Raw genomic sequence first — 18,302 nt, forward strand, 5'->3', positions numbered from 1 at the left:
CGCCGTCAACGACCGCCGCAGATAAACATCAATAAAGAGCTCGCTTCTAGCTACATGGTCTACTCAGCATCAGCAACAGCTCAGTGCCTACCTGCATGGTGGACCATTTTCTCAGCTCATCTGATAAAGAGTAACAGATAGGTAGGTAATAAGCGCTGAAAGCAGGCGCTAAATGAAACTAGACCACAACAGCTGCGTGGTGGTCATGGCGGAGCACGATCATCATCGCCATCATCAGCGGGCATAAACGTCATACCGCACGACATTAGGCTACTTCTCTGGCAGACCGTTTGGCCAGCAACATGTGTGTGAGCGGACGATGTGGTCGGTCGTCTGCGGGATTATCTCCAGCGATGATACACCGCGCAATGGGTCATAAAGTGTCACAAAGATAGGGTAATAATTGAAGATTTAGACAGAGAATCTTGCATGTGGGTACGGTGAATCACAACAGTTGGATGGGTCAGGTTCACGTTTTATGATTCGCCCCTTTATGTATGCAATAAAATACAGGCAGGAAAAAAACGAAAACAACGTCGACAATGATAGTGCGCTCGCATTGTGAATAATCCCTTTCGTCATGGATGACTTGACGCCGTCTAAGAAACCGGAGGGGTGAAAAACAAACAAAAAATTGAGGAAGGAAAAGCAGGCGAACCGCAAACTGACAAACACTTGACACATCAACGGCGACTTCGGCAACTGACTGCAGGGGCGCGCAGATGTTCAAGTGTCACCCCTGCGCCCTGCCTGCATCGGAAGTGAATGCAGATTGCAGGGGTGTAATTGAAACTATTTCAATTTCACCCTTCCAAATTGGCGTGCGCGACACTTGAAAGTCATATCCGACACGGATTTTTTTTTTCACTCAATAGGAAGGTAATGATCATCAGTTTACATTTCCTGCTGTACGACGAAGGGGTGCTCTCTGGTGAAGTCTATTAGAAGGGATTAAATTAAACGGATGGGTGGTTTTTGACTTGCCGCGTAGCACATGGCGAGCGGAAGAAGTTTTTCCCAGCCCTAGCCCTGACAGCAACCTGTTCGATCACGCACGGCCGGATTGAGGTTAGGCCGCACATAATTTGATTAGTTACCGAACGATTCAATTACTCCAATAAATCCAATAAAGCAGCTCGTACTCCAACTACCGTTTTATTTCAATCAACACTGACTGTTCGGATTCGGATCATCCTCCTAACCTAGAAAAACGCCCCCGGAATTTTAAAGTTCTCCCTTTTCGCACGAGCTCCGATCAAGCGTAGCATATCGGAAATTAATTCCAGACTGCTCTCGTTTCAGTTCATATTTGGAAAATCATCCAATCAATCAGGAGGAGGTCGGATTCGAAAAAGCGAAATCTAAATAGACTAAACAGCGTGTAAACAGACAATTCGATTCCCGGTGTTTGGTTTGTTGAGCGGCGGCCGTGTCTTGGTGATGGGTGGATTTCTCCCTTTCTTCTCGGGACTAGTCAAAACGTTCATATTTCACGGTTGTTCCGGAGAGGTTCGCGCATTGCGGATGAAAGTGAATCCAATTGATACCTTTTTCTCTGAATCGGGGGTTTCAAATGTGCATCATTTTCGCTTTCCTTTTGCTGGTGGGTTGGTGAGATTATGGTGTTTAGGCGCGTCAGGCATTCGTCAGGGAAGCAGTGCGTTCAACCCTGCGCTTACAAATAGCAGGGTCGCTATGGTGTACAGAGTGAAGGTGCACTGCTGAACGATCAGTAGGCCGGTGACGACGTTGGAGATGATTAGCCCGATGCGGCCTGCTAGATTGGTTAGCGAGATGGCTGTTGCTCGGACTTGCGTGGGGAAGGCGGCTACTTGGATCGAGCGAACTAGAACGATGCACAAGGAGGCGGCAACGATCTGCACGCAGAACAGTGCAGCCACCACGTAGGAATGAGTGATGTACTGCAGACCGATGCCAGCACAGCCTGCTGTGATCATGTTGACGTAGATCATCGTTTTCTCCGTGAGTTTGCTGAGGATGATGGAGCTGAGGAGCATGTAGCCACCGCACATCAGTCCGGAAACGAGCGTGTAGACGAAGACTTCCTGGGGCAGTGCGTCATTGCACTCGGCCGACGCGACTTCAATCGGGGTAGTGATGTTAACTGAACTAGCATTGGCTGACGGTTGAACTTGAATAATCGAGCAAATCGGAGTTCCGGTTGTGACTTCCGATTTGAATACAATGTTCATTATCTGCGGGAACCAGACTCCGAGGCCGCCGTATCTGGAAATATAGAAGGATACAAATGTAAACTAGCGTACTGTACTGATTAGGATTAATCACCGCGGAGTCTTTGATTTCAGTGGATTGGCTCTTTTCGGTGACGGTGAAGAGAACTGATGAGAAGTAGGCCGAAACGCGTAACGCGTAACGCTGTTTTTATTACATCACCGAAAAGAGCCAATCCACTGAAATCAATAAGCGTACTGTCATGTTTAAAAATGATACACTAGAACCTCTTTTTATGCCATTGGCTTGGGATGCACCGATGAAAAAGGGCATGCAAAAGGGAATGTTGTGCATAAATCAAATCATGGGCATCTAGTTGGCGAGACAGGTCTTGCTTCTGAACATTTGAAAAGGGATCAAGGAGGTTTCCAGGAAATTCTCAGAGAGCCCAAAAGAGGCGGTTCAAAGGAGCTTCAGGGTCGTTTCAGGAGATTTTCAAGGGCGTTATGTCAGCTTTCGTTGGCGTTTTATAGGATTTCGGGGATTTCAGGGCGTTTCGATAGTATTGAGAGGGTTGTAGGGCCGTTTCAAGGGATGCCCTTGAGGACAATTTAAAAAGATCTCCAGCGTTTTAAAAGGGTGTTAAAAAGGGTTTCAGGTGCCTTTGAGCGCATTTCGGAGGCATTGCAAAGAGTTTCAGAAACATTTTAAGGTCGTTCCTAGTGGTTTAAGAGCGTTTGATAGCATTTCAGTGGTATTTCAAGTTGGTTTTAGGTGCATTTCAGGGAGTTCTGGAGCCTTTTGAAGGCGATTTAAGGGGCTTCAATGGAATTTCTAATTGATTTCATTAATTTAAGGACGTTTCAATGGGATTACGAATACCTGCAAAACCCCAAAACCCCCTGAAACCCTCTCGAACGCCATGTAACGCACCTGAGATCATCCAAAGCACCGAAAACGTCTTGGTAACGTCTCCGGAATCACCGTACATACCCTGAATCTTCCTGAAATGCCTCCGAAATCCCGCCAAAATGCCTTCGGACTTTATGAAATGTAACAGAGGGCCTCCGAAACCCCCCAAAACGCCCTGAGACTCCCTAAAGCACCCCGAAGACCTCCTTGAGTACCCTGAAATTCCTTGAGATCCCTTGGTACGCCCCATGAGACACCCCTGAGACGTCCTGATACCCCTTAAAGCAACCTTGAGACCCTATGGAACCCCCTAAAACCCCATGAGAGGACCCCAGTAACGTACCTGAAACCTCTCGAAATCACCGAAGACAGTTTCGTAACGCCTCTGAACTCTGCCGAAAAAGCTCTGAAACTTCCAGAAAAGCCTCTGAAATCCTCCCAAATCTAAAATTACTTCGGACCCCATGTAGCGCCGGACCCCCGAAAAAGCCTCTGAACCCCACCAAATATCCTCTCAAACTTCTTGAAATGCCTCCAAAACACTCCTATAGCCCTCTCGGACTCCATGTAACGCACCTGGTACCCTCCGAAACCCCCTGAAAACGCCTCCTTAACGTCTCTGAAGCCCACCGAAAATGCTCGAAAACTTAATGAAATGCCTCCAAAATCTCCCAAAAACTCCCTCAGACTACATATAACGCAACAGAAACTACCCAAAACTCCCGTAAACGCCTGCGTAACGCCTCTGAACTCCGGAAAAAAGTCCTCTACAACATCTTGAAATGTCTCCAACATCCTCCTTAGACCCTCTTAGACCCCATGTAATGCACTTAAGACCCCCCGAAACCACCGAAGACGCTACTCTGAAAGACGACCAAAATGCTCTAAAGCTATCAGAAATGTCCCCGAAATCCTACCAAAACTACTCGGACTTCATGTAACGCACCAGAGACCATGCCAGAGACCATCCAAAACAACCGAAACGTCTCAGTATCGCCTCTGGCCCTGCATCTTCCTGAAATGCCTCAGAAATCCATCTAAACCAACTCCGACCCCACGCCCCTGAAACCATCCGAAACTTCTGAAAACGTCTTCATAACGTCTCAGAAACCCACTGAAAATGCTCTGAAACTTCTTGAAATGCCTCCGAAATCCCTCAAAATCTCCTCGGACCCCGTGTAACGCACCAGAGACTCTCTAAAATACCCGAGAACGCCAGCGTAACACCTCTGAAACACGCCAAAACGCCAGTAAGGCCCCTTAAACCGCACCAGACACCATCAGGAAACCCTTAAGACCCCTGATACGCTCTAGAATGCCCCTGAATCCCTCTGATATGCTCCTGAGACACGGTGGAACCCCTGAAGTACCAGAAGTGACACCGCCAGAAATTCTTTAAGGGATTTTGTGAGGTTTTGTTAAAATGTTTCCCGAATTTCCATAGAAAGATTGATTTCAGCAAGAATTTCTCCCAAAGATTCTTCCAGGTATCCCTCTAGAATGCTGCATTCCTGTCCATGTCCTTTTTGGAAAAAGCTACAAGGGTTCCTCTAGAGATTATTTCAGGAATTCCTTTAGGGACTTCTGCAGCAATTTTTAGAAATGATAGATGGAATTTTTCTAGAGATTTTTATTCCAAATATTCAAGGACTCTTCCAGACATTTATTTATAAATTCCTTTAGAAAATTTTCAAGAGTTTTTTGGATGTCCTCCAGTAGTTTCTCCAGAGATTTAATCAGATCTTTCTTAAAGGGTTCTTCATGAAATTTTTCCTTGGCGTTTTCCAAAGAGATTTAAAAAAAATCTTCTGTGGATACCTACGAATTGTTCTCCAGATCTTCTACATACTCTTTCAAAGATTCCTCTAAAGGCATTTGTTTTCAGAAACTTCTTCTAAAGAACTCCTCCAGGATTTTTTTGGTTTTGCAGGATTTCCTTTAGGAAATTTCTCTGAATTGTACTTCAGGAATTTTGAATACTAATCCTTTGTCAAGTTCATGGAGAAATCTCATACAAAATTTCTGAAAAAAGAAACCCCAGAGAAAAATCCTTGAAATTAGTTCAGAAGAGCATTTTGGAAGAGTTTCTGTAGAAGTCTGTGATAGATTTGATGAAGAAATTTTTGGATGACTTCAGAAACCTTTCATCGACTGAGGGAATCGCTGAAAGCATTTCTTTTTGCATTTCTGTAGTAATCCGTAGTAGATATGCAAAAATTTTTGAAAAAATCTATGGAGGGATTTCTGAAGAAACCCGGAACTTTCTCAATAATTCCACCAGTACCTTTTTCTGAAATTTCTTCAAGGATTTCTGCAGACATATTTTCAAGAATTTCCTTTACGGGTTCCTCCAGGAATCTCTCCAGAAATGCTCCAAAAGTTTTTTGGGATTACTTCCACAGTTTCTCCAGAAGTTTCTCATATTTTTTTTTCTAGGAATTAACGAGGTTCTATGAGAAGTTTTTAGGTATTCTCCCAGGCATTTATCCAGGAATTCCTCCAGAGGTAACTCCGGAAATCTCTTCAGGAATTCTCGTCCAGCAATTTTGCGAGATAATTTCCAAGAATGTCTCACAGGAATCTCCAAAGGAATCTTTTTTAAGAAATTGCTTCAGACAATCCTTTAAGGATTTATTTTTGAAATTCTTTCAGAAATTCGTTCAAAAAATCTTTCTAAAATTCTTTCACTATTTTTTTTGTGCGATTTCTGAAAAGTCTTCTAAAAAAACCTTGAAGCAATATCTGATACAATTCCTGCAGACAGAAGATATATATGGCCAAACTGCAGCAACGATTTCTGATAAAAAAAAACCTCACAGGAATTTCTGCAGCAATCCCTGAATAAATTACTCAAGGAATTTTAAAATTAGAGGAACTTCTCAAAAACCCAATGAAAGAACTTTTGAAGAAATCTTTTGCTGTAGTTCCTGATGATTCTTATTGAATTCTGAAGCAGTCTCTGGAAACATTTGAGAAGGAATCCCTGATGAAATTTCGTAAAGGATACCGGGCTAGATAAAAAAAAAACAGTAGTAGTACAAACAACCTCTAGTAGCAACCGTTGCCGAATTAACATCCCTTCCCTTCTCCGGTTGACCGTAAGGACGTGGCCAGCGCCGTTATTGACCCTATAAAGTTTGTGCACTCGAAGGAACGTGTACATTGAAGATGGTGGCTAATGCCAAGCCCCAAGCCTATTGGTTCTCTGTGGAATTTCGCTAGCTCAGGTCTGGTCACGGAGTAGCAACTACGAAGTGTACGGTTATCAATGTTCATGCTCAAATTCCAGTAGGTAGTCCTAAAGAAATTCGTGAACTAATTTCTAAAGGAATTCCCGGAGTAAATCCTGGAAGAATTTATTGAGGAATTCCTGAGGACTTTCGGAAGGATTTTCTAGAGGATTTCCTGAAGGACTTCCTGGCAATTTCTGAAGAAATTTCTGGATGGAGTCCTGAATAAATTTGTGGACGAATTTCTGGAGAAATTCCTGAAGCAATCCCTGAAAGAATTTCTAGAAAGAATTCCTGGAGGAAATTCTGGAGAAATTTCTTGAGGAATTCCAGAGAAACTCCTGGAGGAATTCCTGTAAAATTCCTGGAGGAATACCTGCAAAAAATCCTGTAGGAATCCCTGTAGGAATCCCTGCAGGAATCCCCGTAGGAATCCATGGAGGAATTCCTATAGAAATTTCTGGAGGAATTCCTGTAAAAATCCTTGGAGAAATCCCTGGAACAATGTATGACGGAATTCCTGAAGAACTTCCGGTAGGAATTCCTGGAGAAATTCCAGAAGAAATTCTTGTAGGAATTCCTGAAGGAATTCATGGAGGGATTCGTGGAGGAATCCCTGGAGGAGTTCCTGGAGGAATCCCAGTAGGAATCCCTGGAAGAATTCCTGGAGAAATTTTTGGAGGAATTCCTGTAGAAATTCCTGGAAAAATTCCTGGAGGAATCCCTTGCAAAATATCTGGAGGAATTCCTGTAGAAATTCTTGGAGGAATCCCTGGAGGGATTTCTGGAGGTATTCCTGCAGGAATTACTGGAAGAATTCCTGGAGAAATTCCTTGGGAAATTCCTGGAGAAATTCCTAGAGGAATTTCTGGAGAAATTCCTGTAAAAATTCCTGGAGGAATTCTTGGAGGAATTCCTGGAGGAAGTTCTGGAGGAATTTCTGGAGGAATTTCTGGAGGAATTCCTGGTAAAATTCTTCAAGGAATTTCTGGAGAAATTCCTGGAGGAATTCATGGAGGAATTTTGGAGGATTTCCTGGAGGAATTCATGGAAGAATTCCTGGAGGAATTCCGGTAAAATTCCTGGAGGAATTCCGGTAAAATTCCTGGAGAAATTCCTGTAGGAATCCCTGTAGGAGTTCCTGGAGGAATTCCAGGAGGAATTCCTGAAGGGATTACTGGAAGAATTCCTGGAGAAATTCCTGGGGAAATTCCTTGAGAAATTCCTAGAGGAATTTCTGGAGGAATTCCTGGAGGAATTCCTGGAGGAATACCTGAAGGAATTCCTGGAGGAATTCCTGTAAAAATTCTTGGAGGATTCCCTGGAGGGATTCCTGGAGAAATTCCTGAAGGAATTACTGTAAGAATTCCTGGAGAAATTCTTGGAGGAATTCCTGTAAAAATTCCAGGAGTAAGTCCTGTAGGAATTCCTGTAGGAATCCCTGTAGGAATCCCTGTAGGAATCCCTGGAGGAGTTCCTGTAGAAATTCCTGAAAGAATTCCTGGAGGAATTCCTGGAGGAATTCCTGGAGGAATTCCTGAAGGAATTACTGGAAGAATTCCTGGAGAAATTCCTGGGGGAATTCCTGGAGAAATTTTAAGAGGAATTTCTGGAGGAATTCCAGGAGGAATTTCTGGAGGAATTCCTGTAAAAATTCCAGGAGTAAGTCCTGTAGGAATTCCTGTAGGAATCCCTGTAGGAATCCCTGTAGGAATCCCTGGAGGAATTCCTATAGAAATTTCTGAAAGAATTTCTGGAGGAATTCCAGGAGGAATTCCTGAAGGAATTACTGGATGAATTCCTGGAGAAATTCCTGGGGGAATTCCTGGAGGAATTCCTGGAGGAATTCCTGTAAAAAATCATGGAGGAATTCCTGGATGAATTACTTTAGAATGAATTTTTGAGGAATTCCTGAAGGAATTTCTAGAAGGATTTCCTGGAGGAATTTTTGTAAGATTTCCTGGAGGAATTCCTGGAAGAATTCCTGGAGGATATCCTGTTAAATTCCTGGAGAAATTCGTGCAAAGATTCCTGTAGGAATACCTGTAGGAATTCCTCAAGGACCACCTGTAGAAATACCTGAAAGAATTCCTGGAGGAATTTCAGGAGGAATTCATGAAGGAATTGCTGGAGGAATTCATGAAGAATTTCCAGGAGGAATCACTGTAGGAATTCCTAGAGGAATTCCTGGAGAAATCCTTGGAAGAATTCCTGAAGGAATTCCTGGAAAAAATCCTGGAGGAATCCCTGGAGGTATTCCTGGAAAAATTCCTGGAGGAATTTTTGGAGGAATTCCTGGAAGAATTCCTGTACCAATTCCTGGATGAATCCCTGAAGAAAGATTTTTTGAGGAATTCCTGAAGAAATTTCTTGAAGGAATTCCTAGAGAAATGAAGGAATTCCTAGAGGAATTCCGGAAGGAAATCCTGTAGGAATTCTTGATCAAATTTCAGAAAGAATTCCTGGAGAAATTCCTGAAAAAGTTCCTGGAGGCATTAATGAAGAAATTAGTGAAGAAATTCCTGCAGCAACTCCTAGAGAAATTTCTTGACGAATCCCAGAAGGATTTCCTAGTAGATTTCCTGAAGGACTTTCTGGTGATTTCTGAATGAATTTCTGGAGAAATTCACTGCAGATCTAAATCACAGAGAAACCGACGTCACACTCTACTCGCTCCCCATCCATCACTTTCAAACGCTTGATTCAAATATTCTGTCGATTGACTGCTTTGGAGCTGGCATCGTTTTTGCTCCTGTTTGACGTTTGCTTGCTACCGCCACCTAGTGGTGGCCCGGCCTAACCCCCTTGAAGCTAATTTAAAAACCTGTGAAGCCTCCCTGAAACCCCTTTGAAACCTCATGTTATGCCCTGGAACAGCCCTTAAACTCCTTCTGAAGGTCATCTGAGAGCCTGTGAAGCCCCCTGAAACCTAAAATGTCTGGAAACACCATCCCATGAAATCCCATGAAACCTCCTTGAAAGTTATTTGAGGGCCTGTGACGCCCCTGAAACCTCATGGGGAACGCCCTGAAACACCATGAGACGCATGGGAATGCCTCTGAACCCCCTCTCCACTCGGAAGCTTACTTGAGAGGTCTTTGAGCCAAATGAACTCCTCAGAAACTTCCTGAGACGCCTTGAAACTCCTTTGAAATCTCTCTGAGAAACTTCTGAAGCATACCTGAGAGATTATGAGGCCCCATAGAACCCCACTGTACACTTCTGAAACGCCCTGAAACACTCATCTGAAAGCCTGTGGAGCCCTCTAGAACCCTCTGAAACGCCCTGAAACACCTTTAAACGCCTCTGATACCCCCTTGAAGTTCATCTGAGAAGCTGTGAAGCTTTGTGAAACCTCATGAAACGCCGTGAAACCCCTTGCTGAGAACCTGTGAATTCTCTGATATCTCCCTGAAATCCCTCTGAAACCACCTTTAAGCCCCCACTGAAACACTTTGAAATTGCTTTGAAGTCCCTAAGAACCTCTGTTAACCCCCCCTGAAACCTTTTTTTGACTACTTATTTTCATTTTGGAGTATAGATTTCAAGTGATTTCTGAGCCGGGGGCCTCTCTAATCACAAAACATCGGTAATGTGCAAAAAATTGACGACTGGTGATGTGGGGCGGTCAAGAATTTACTGGAATTCTTCTCTAGAATTCAACGGAATTCCTCTCAGAAATTCAGCGGAATACCTCCCAGGAATTCATCAAAATTCCTCTCAGGAACTCATTGGAATTTCTCTCAAGAACAACCCCTCAGGAATAACCGTAATTCCTCTCAGGTATTCATTGGAATTCCTGTAAGTAATTCACCGGAATTCCTCTCAAGAATTCTCCGTAATTCCTCTCAGGAATTCGTCGGAATTCCTCTCAGGAATTCGTCGGAATTCCTCTCAGGAATTCGTCGGAATTCCTCTCAGGAATTCGTCGGAATTCCTCTCAGGAATTCGTCGGAATTCCTCTCAGGAATTCGTCGGAATTCCTCTCAGGAATTCGGCGGAATTCCTCTCAGGAATTCATCGGAATTCCTCTCAGGAATTCGTCGGAATTCCTTTCAGGAATTCGTCGGAATTCATCTCTGGAATTCGTCACAATTCCTCTCAGGAATTCGTCGGAATTCCTCTCAGGAATTCGTCGGAATTCCTCTCAGGAATTCGTCGGAATTCCTCTCAGGAATTCGTCGGAATTCCTCTCAGGAATTCGTCGGAATTCCTCTCAGGAATTCGTCGGAATTCCTCTCAGGAATTCGTCGTAATTCCTCTCAGGAATTCGTCGGAATTCCTCTCTGGAATTTGTCACAATTCCTCTCAGGAATTCGTCGGAATTCCTCTCAGGAATTCGTCGGAATTCCTCTCAGGAATTCGTCGGAATTCCTCTCAGGCATTCGTCGGAATTCCTCTCAGGAATTCATCGGAATTCCTCTCAGGAATTCGTCGGAATTCCTCTCAGGAATTCGTCGGAATTCCTCTCAGGAATTCATCGGAATTCCTCTCAGGAATTCGTCGGAATTCCTTTCAGGAATTCGTCGGAATTCCTCTCTGGAATTCGTCACAATTCCTCTCAGGAATTCGTCGGAATTCCTCTCAGGAATTCGTCGGAATTCCTCTCAGGAATTCGTCGGAATTCCTCTCAGGAATTCGTCGGAATTCCTCTCAGGAATTCGTCGGAATTCCTCTCTGGAATTCGTCACAATTCCTCTCAGGAATTCGTCGGAATTCCTCTCAGGCATTCGTCGGAATTCCTCTCAGGAATTCATCGGAATTCCTCTCAGGAATTCGGCGGAATTCCTCTCAGGAATTCGGCGGAATTCCTCTCAGGAATTCGTCGGAATTCCTCTCAGGAATTCGTCGGAATTCCTCTCAGGAATTCGTCGGAATTCCTCTCAGGAATTCGTCGGAATTCCTCTCTGGAATTTGTCACAATTCCTCTCTGGAATTTGTCACAATTCCTCTCAGGAATTCGTCGGAATTCCTCTCAGGAATTCGTCGGAATTCCTCTCAGGCATTCGTCGGAATTCCTCTCAGGAATTCATCGGAATTCCTCTCAGGAATTCGTCACAATTCCTCTCAGGAATTCGTCGGAATTCCTCTCAGGAATTCGTCGGAATTCCTCTCAGGAATTCGTCGGAATTCCTTTCAGGAATTCGTCGGAATTCCTCTCTGGAATTCGTCACAATTCCTCTCAGGAATTCGTCGGAATTCCTCTCAGGAATTCGTCGGAATTCCTCTCAGGAATTCGTCGGAATTCCTCTCAGAAATTCATCGGAATTCCTCTCAGGAATTCGTCGGAATTCCTCTCTGGAATTTGTCACAATTCCTCTCAGGAATTCGTCGGAATTCCTCTCAGGAATTCGTCGGAATTCCTCTCAGGAATTCGTCGGAATTCCTCTCAGGCATTCGTCGGAATTCCTCTCAGGAATTCATCGGAATTCCTCTCAGGAATTCGTCGGAATTCCTCTCAGGAATTCGTCGGAATTCCTCTCAGGAATTCATCGGAATTCCTCTCAGGAATTCGTCGGAATTCCTTTCAGGAATTCGTCGGAATTCCTCTCTGGAATTCGTCACAATTCCTCTCAGGAATTCGTCGGAATTCCTCTCAGGAATTCGTCGGAATTCCTCTCAGGAATTCGTCGGAATTCCTCTCAGGAATTCGTCGGAATTCCTCTCAGGAATTCGTCGGAATTCCTCTCAGGAAATCGTCGGAATTCCTCTCAGGAATTCGTCGGAATTCCTCTCAGGAATTCGTCGGAATTCCTCTCAGGAATTCGTCGGAATTCCTCTCAGGAATTCGTCGGAATTCCTCTCAGGAATTCGTCGGAATTCCTCTCAGGAATCCGTCACAATTCCTCTCAGGAATTCGTCGGAATTCCTCTCAGGAATTCGTCGGAATTCCTCTCAGGAATTCGTCGGAATTCCTCTCAGGAATTCGTCGGAATTCCTCTCAGGAATCCGTCACAATTCCTCTCAGGAATTCGTCGGAATTCCTCTCAGGAATTCGTCGGAATTCCTCTCAGGAATTCGTCGGAATTCCTCTCAGGAATTCGTCGGAATTCCTCTCAGGAATCCGTCACAATTCCTCTCAGGAATTCGTCGGAATTCCTCTCAGGAATTCGTCGGAATTCCTCTCAGGAATTCGTCGGAATTCCTCTCAGGAATTCGTCGGAATTCCTCTCAGGAATTCGTCGGAATTCCTCTCAGGAATTCGTCGGAATTCCTCTCAGGAATTCGTCGGAATTCCTCTCAGGAATTCGTCGGAATTCCTCTCAGGAATTCGTCGGAATTCCTCTCAGGAATTCGTCGGAATTCCTCTCAGGATTTCGTCGGAATTCCTCTCAGGAATTCGTCGGAATTCCTCTCAGGAATTCGTCGGAATTCCTCTCAGGAATTCGTCGGAATTCCTCTCAGGAATTTGTCGGAATTCCTCTCAGGAATTCGTCGGAATTCCTCTCAAGAATTCGTCGGAATTCCTCTCAGGAATTCGTCGGAATTCCTCTCAGGAATTCGTCGGAATTCCTCTCAGGAATTCGTCGGAATTCCTCTCAGGAATTCGTCGGAATTCCTCTCAGGAATTCGTCGGAATTCCTCTCAGGAATTCGTCGGAATTCCTCTCAGGAATTCGTCGGAATTCCTCTCAGGAATTCGTCGGAATTCCTCTCAGGAATTCGTCGGAATTCCTCTCAGGAATTCGTCGGAATTCCTCTCAGGAATTCGTCGGAATTCCTCTCAGGATTTCGTCGGAATTCCTCTCAGGAATTCGTCGGAATTCCTCTCAGGAATTCGTCGGAATTCCTCTCAGGAATTCGTCGGAATTCCTCTCAGGAATTCGTCGTAATACCTCTCAGGAATTCGTTGGAATTCCTCTCAGGAATTCGTCGGAATTCCTCTCAGGAATTCATCGGAACTGGAGGATTTTTACAGTAATCCATGGAGGATTTTTTGAAGAAAACCGTGAATGGTTGTCTAAATTAATGCTTTGTTATATTTCTGGAGGATTATCGGAATGCATTTTTGAAGAAAGCAATGCAAGATTCTCGGAAATCATTCCATGAAAAATATCGGAGAAACAGATAATGAAACATCTAAATAAATCCTCTGTAAGGAACTGGGGTTTCCAGATAGCCTAGTGGTTAAGGCTTAGGATCGCCAATCCGGAGACGGCGGGTTCGATTTCCGTTTCGGTCGGGAACATTTTCGCGACTCCCTGGGCATAGTGTATCATTGTCCTTGCTTCACAATATACAAATTCATGCAATGGCAGGCAAAGAAAGCCCTTCAATTAATAACTGTGGAAGTGCTCAAGGAACACTAAGTTGAAGCGAGGTAGGCCAAGTCCCAGTGAGGACGTAGAACCATAAAGAAGAAGAAGAAGGAACTGAAAAAACCTGGAGAAAATTTCCGAATGAATCTTTGATAGATTTCGTCGAAGAATTTATGGAGGAATTTTAAATCATGGGTCAGAAGTTACTCACTGAATAACTAGCTCATGAGATCGAAACCAATTTGGAGTAACACCACTGGGCAGAACTACAATTATACTCACGTGATGTATGCAGTGGCAGTTTGAATGCTGCAGGCAATCAGGTAAACGGAATGTGGAAACCGTGTCAACGGTGAAACTTGCGTCCAGAGCTTCTTAAGAGTACCGGTCTTCTCTTCAGGTTCAGGTTCAACCGCTTCTTGCTGTTTAATATCATACTGAAGCTTCTGCACACCGAATCGCTCTCGGAAGCCTTTGTTCTGCTTGTGAACCCATCGAAGGGTATTCAACGCCTCTTCCGGTTTACCTTGACTCAGTAGGAACTTGGGCGTTTCCGGGTACAAGCAAAACACCAAGCCGGATACGAATCCTGGTAGGGTGTTCACTAGGAAAAGTAGCCTCCAAGGTCGTATCGTGAACGAGTCTGTGACCACAATAGTCCATTCGTACGACAGAATCCACCAGCCGAACACAGCAACATAACCGAATCCAAGTCCTCCAATGGCGCACGCGTATCCAATCATCTGCCCTCGTCTGTTCGCTGGACAAAATTCCCCCAAGTACACAATCGCCGCCGAAGAAGGTGCCGAAATGAACAATCCAATCAAGAACCTCAGCACCACCAGCAACTCAAACTGGTTAACAAACGTAGCGACGAACGAGCAGGCCGCCGCCGCAAGCAGCGTAATCTTAAGAACCGCCTTCCGCCCTCGGATATCCGTCTGGTAACCCCAATAGTACGTAGACACCATGATCCCCATGAACACCGCACCGCTAATGATCCCCTTCCGCGACATATCCAGATCCAGATCGCACTGACTGGCCGGCAGAATGATTCCCATGCCCATGGACTCGTTTGCGGAGGCCATCACCGAAAACCCACACAACACGGTCATCCATATCTGCGCTCGACCGAAACCGGCCTCTTTCAGTGCGTCGTCATAGCTATGACCGATAAGCACCTTGGTTTGTTTATCTGCTGCATCGATGGTCGTCAATGGGATTGATTCCGATTTGCACTACAAGAAACGTAGTAGGCATTATACGGATTGAACTGCACTTCATTCAGTATTACCTGTTTTTCGTCTTCCATGGATCTCTCCGACGACACTGACGGGGGTCACGTTGTTGGCCTACTGAGATTCATCGGGACAGTGCAATCGCACACTGAATTCTGTCAACGGCCCGGGTCCACCACCAGAAGAACTGCAATCTGCAAACACGAAATAAAGATAACGGCGCTCGCAATGACTGGCTGCTTCTGGGTGGCAAAAATAGGTGAACCGTAGACGACTGTAGATGATAAGCCAGGTGAAAGTGAGCAATTGTGATAAGAAGTTGTGTTAGGGTGGGTCTCTGTGATCAGGCAGCTTTTGTTCTTTGTGCATTTCTGCAGGCGCTGCTTTTGGAATTTCTTCAGAAGTTGCTCCTGGGATAACTATTTGGTTTTCTTTTACATCCCTTAAGATTCCCTCCAAAAGTTACCCCAGAAATATCTTGAAAAGATTCTTCGGAAAATTTGGCGTCTGGTCGCTTCTAAACAAGCAATTTCCTCAGTAGTTTCCCCGGAAAATTTTCAATCTTGAGTCTTGACTCAAACGTCAAAGTCTTGACTTTCTCAAAAAATTTCTATCGAGAGTGCTTCAGTAGATCGAAGCAAGCTTTGCATAAGAATGGACGCGAAACTTGTTCAATCCTTCATATTTTACATAATTTTTGCGCTTCAATGTAATTTATTTTCAAGTTGTGTTTGTAGTAAAAGTTGAATAAATAAGGGTGCTCTGAGATGCGTAGGCTTAAATGTGTTTCTTTTCGTTTCAGAGGGTGATCAATGGCGCTTAAATCGTGGCTTGTTAGCCTATACACAGTGAAAATGCCTGTGCCCCATCCCTAATGCAAAATGGCACATAGAGTGACAAACAATCTATTAGCTACGTCACTCCCAACGGTAGTGTTTTAGTATGCAAAAAAAAAACTCACACCAACACATGATTTACTCAATTACATGTATACACAAGGGGGATTCACTTAACAGCGTAAACTGATTAAACTGATAAACGTCGTGGATCACCAAGGCAATCTTTGATTATTTCATTCGCAAAATCATGAAACATTTCAAATAAGCAGAAAATCATGGCTTACGCAGCAATTTAATCTGTTTAGTGAGTACCCCTAATATGGATCTTGTCCAATAGCTCGATTATAGTGAATCCTAAATCATCCCTTTCCTAATATCCAACTCCTTGTCACGAAAGAGGGAGTCGGTGAGTCGCTGTCCGCTTGTAAAGTAGGTGTCACATCATTACTTTCTTTCCTATCTTCGTAACGGAGAGATAGGCGTGTAGCCGGCAATGGAAGTTTTCATGACTTTTCTACTTCAACCTCCAATTGGATAGCTGTTCATTTCGAAATATGTATCCATCAGTAATTAGAATAAGAATACACTAAAACCTCAATTTACGCTCACTTTATCTGTGCCAAACTCAATTTACAACCCCCCCCCCCCCCCATTTACAAACTAATTCCCAAATAACCAAAGACTAAATTGGTCTTTGAAATAACGCTCCCTCCATATACATTCCGTAAATTGGGGTTCTAGGTATTCGAGAACAATTAGCATGTGAAACACATGTATAATGGAAATTTGAAATAGTTTCTCAAATTGTCCGACTCAAGGAGCACTACCACCAGTAGTGTTGCAAAATTTAGTGGTTCCCAATCTTGAATGGCGGGCCACGCGAACTTTTCGGATTCTGCGTCTCAAGGAGCATGTTTATTACATGTATTACAAAAAAGTGGTGTTTCACAGATCAGTGGTTCTCCAGCAGAGGCCATGCATATTTTTCAAGTCCAGAAAGTGCAGTTAGAATGTGAAAAACGTTCTCAGATTCTGCGTTTCAAGAAGAATTTATCACAGTATTGTGGCGAGGCAAATTTTATTAGTTCGCAAGCTGGAGTCATGGACCAATAACCAATAACCGAGGAGAAGGTGTGAATGCTAATTGTAATAAAGTGGTGTTGTGAACCTCAGAGGTTTCCAATCTAGAGACATGGGCCATGCTAATTTCTTGAGAATCTGAAGTGCGATCAGAAAGTTAATATGGTTTTCAGATTCTACGCTTCAAGAAGAAATTATTACAATAAAGACGCGTTGCAAAACTCAGTGGTTCTCAAGCTGGGATCGCGTACCGTGCTGATTTCGCAAGAATTGAAAACCCAAGGAGAAGGTGTGAATGTTTTGTTAAGATTCTGCGTCTCAAGTGGTACACTGGAACCTCTTTTTATGCACATAGCTGGGACTGCATAAATTAAAAATGTGCATAAATTAAAAAGAGGGAAATTTATGCATAAATTAAGTACGGGCGTTAATTAGAGAATCTAGTTCTTGAGAACAGGTCTTGCTCCTGGGCAGTTGAGGTGGGGCTAAGGGGGTTTCCAGAAAGTTCCCATAGAGCCCAAAAAGGGGGTTCCAAGGGGCTTCAGGGGCGTTTTAAGGGTTTGTTTCGGAGGGATTTGAGGAGCCTTTTAAGGGTGTTCTGACAAGATTTTTTTGGTGTTTTCATGGGATTACGGGGAATTCTGGGGTATTTCAATAGTATTAAGTGGGTTGCAGGGGCGTTCCAAGGGGCTTTCGGCGAAATTTAAGGGATCTCAGGAGCCTTTAAAGGGCGTTGTAAGATGTTTGAGGGGCGTTTTGAGATTTTTCACTCCGTCCTGAAATGCCTCAAATATCCCCCTTAAAACCCCTCGGACCCCATGTCACGCACCTGAGAGGCCCCGAATCCTCCCTAAAACTCCTCTGTAACGCTTTCGTAACGCCTTTGCATCCCGCCAAAAATGCTCTGAAACGTCCTGAAATGCCTCCAAAATCCCCCTTAAACCCCATCGGACCCCATGTAACGCACCTGAGAAGCTAAGAACACCCCGAAAGCTCCTCCGTAACGCTTTCATAACGCCTCTTAATTCCGCAGAAAAAGCTCAGAAACGTCCTGAAATGCCTTCAAAATCCTCCTTAAACCCCCTCGGACCCCATGTAACGCACCTCAGAGGCCCCAAACCTCAAGAAAACTCCTCCGTAACGCTTAAATAACGCCTCTGAATCCCGCCGAAAATGCTCTGAAACGTCTTGAAATGCTCCAAAACCCCCCTTTAACGCCCTCGGACCCCATGTAACGCACCAGAGGGGCTTACCCCACGAAAAATCTTCGTAACGCTTAAGTAACGCCTCTGCATCCCGCCAAAAATGCTGTGAAACGTCTTGAAATGCCTCCAAAATCCCCCTTAAACCCCCTGAACCCCATGTAACCCACCTGAGAATCTCCGAACACCCCGAAAACTCCTCCGTAACGCTTGCGTAACGCCTCTGTATCACGCTGAAAATGGTCTGAAACATCCTGAAGTGCCTCAAAAATTCCTTCTAAACCAAAACCCCTAAAAACGCCTCTGAAACTAGCCTAAAATGCTCTGAGACTTCCTGAAATGACTCCGAA

General features: G+C 44.3%; 1 protein-coding gene across 1 annotated transcript; it reads right to left on the reverse strand.

The window, feature by feature from the left end:
- Positions 1–1,139: 1,139 nt before the first annotated feature.
- On the reverse strand, positions 1,140–15,093 carry LOC109424814 (synaptic vesicle glycoprotein 2C-like). The gene is made up of 3 exons (XM_062850702.1): positions 14,888–15,093; positions 13,876–14,831; positions 1,140–2,247 (listed from the first exon to the last, which is right to left on the reverse strand). The coding sequence occupies exons 1-3, from the start codon at positions 14,903–14,905 to the stop codon at positions 1,647–1,649; spliced, it is 1,575 nt and encodes a 524-aa protein (XP_062706686.1). The 5' UTR covers positions 14,906–15,093; the 3' UTR covers positions 1,140–1,646.
- Positions 15,094–18,302: the final 3,209 nt, after the last annotated feature.

Source organism: Aedes albopictus, chromosome 1, assembly GCF_035046485.1.
Source record: "Aedes albopictus strain Foshan chromosome 1, AalbF5, whole genome shotgun sequence".
Taxonomy (NCBI): Eukaryota; Metazoa; Arthropoda; class Insecta; order Diptera; family Culicidae; genus Aedes; species Aedes albopictus.

Excerpts from the sequence above, each read along its gene's own strand:
- LOC109424814 (XM_062850702.1), bottom strand. Across the intron at positions 2,248-13,875 it reads ACTGCCACTGCATACATCAC|ATACGGCGGCCTCGGAGTCT; the intron begins GTGAGTATAATT and ends CTATATTTCCAG.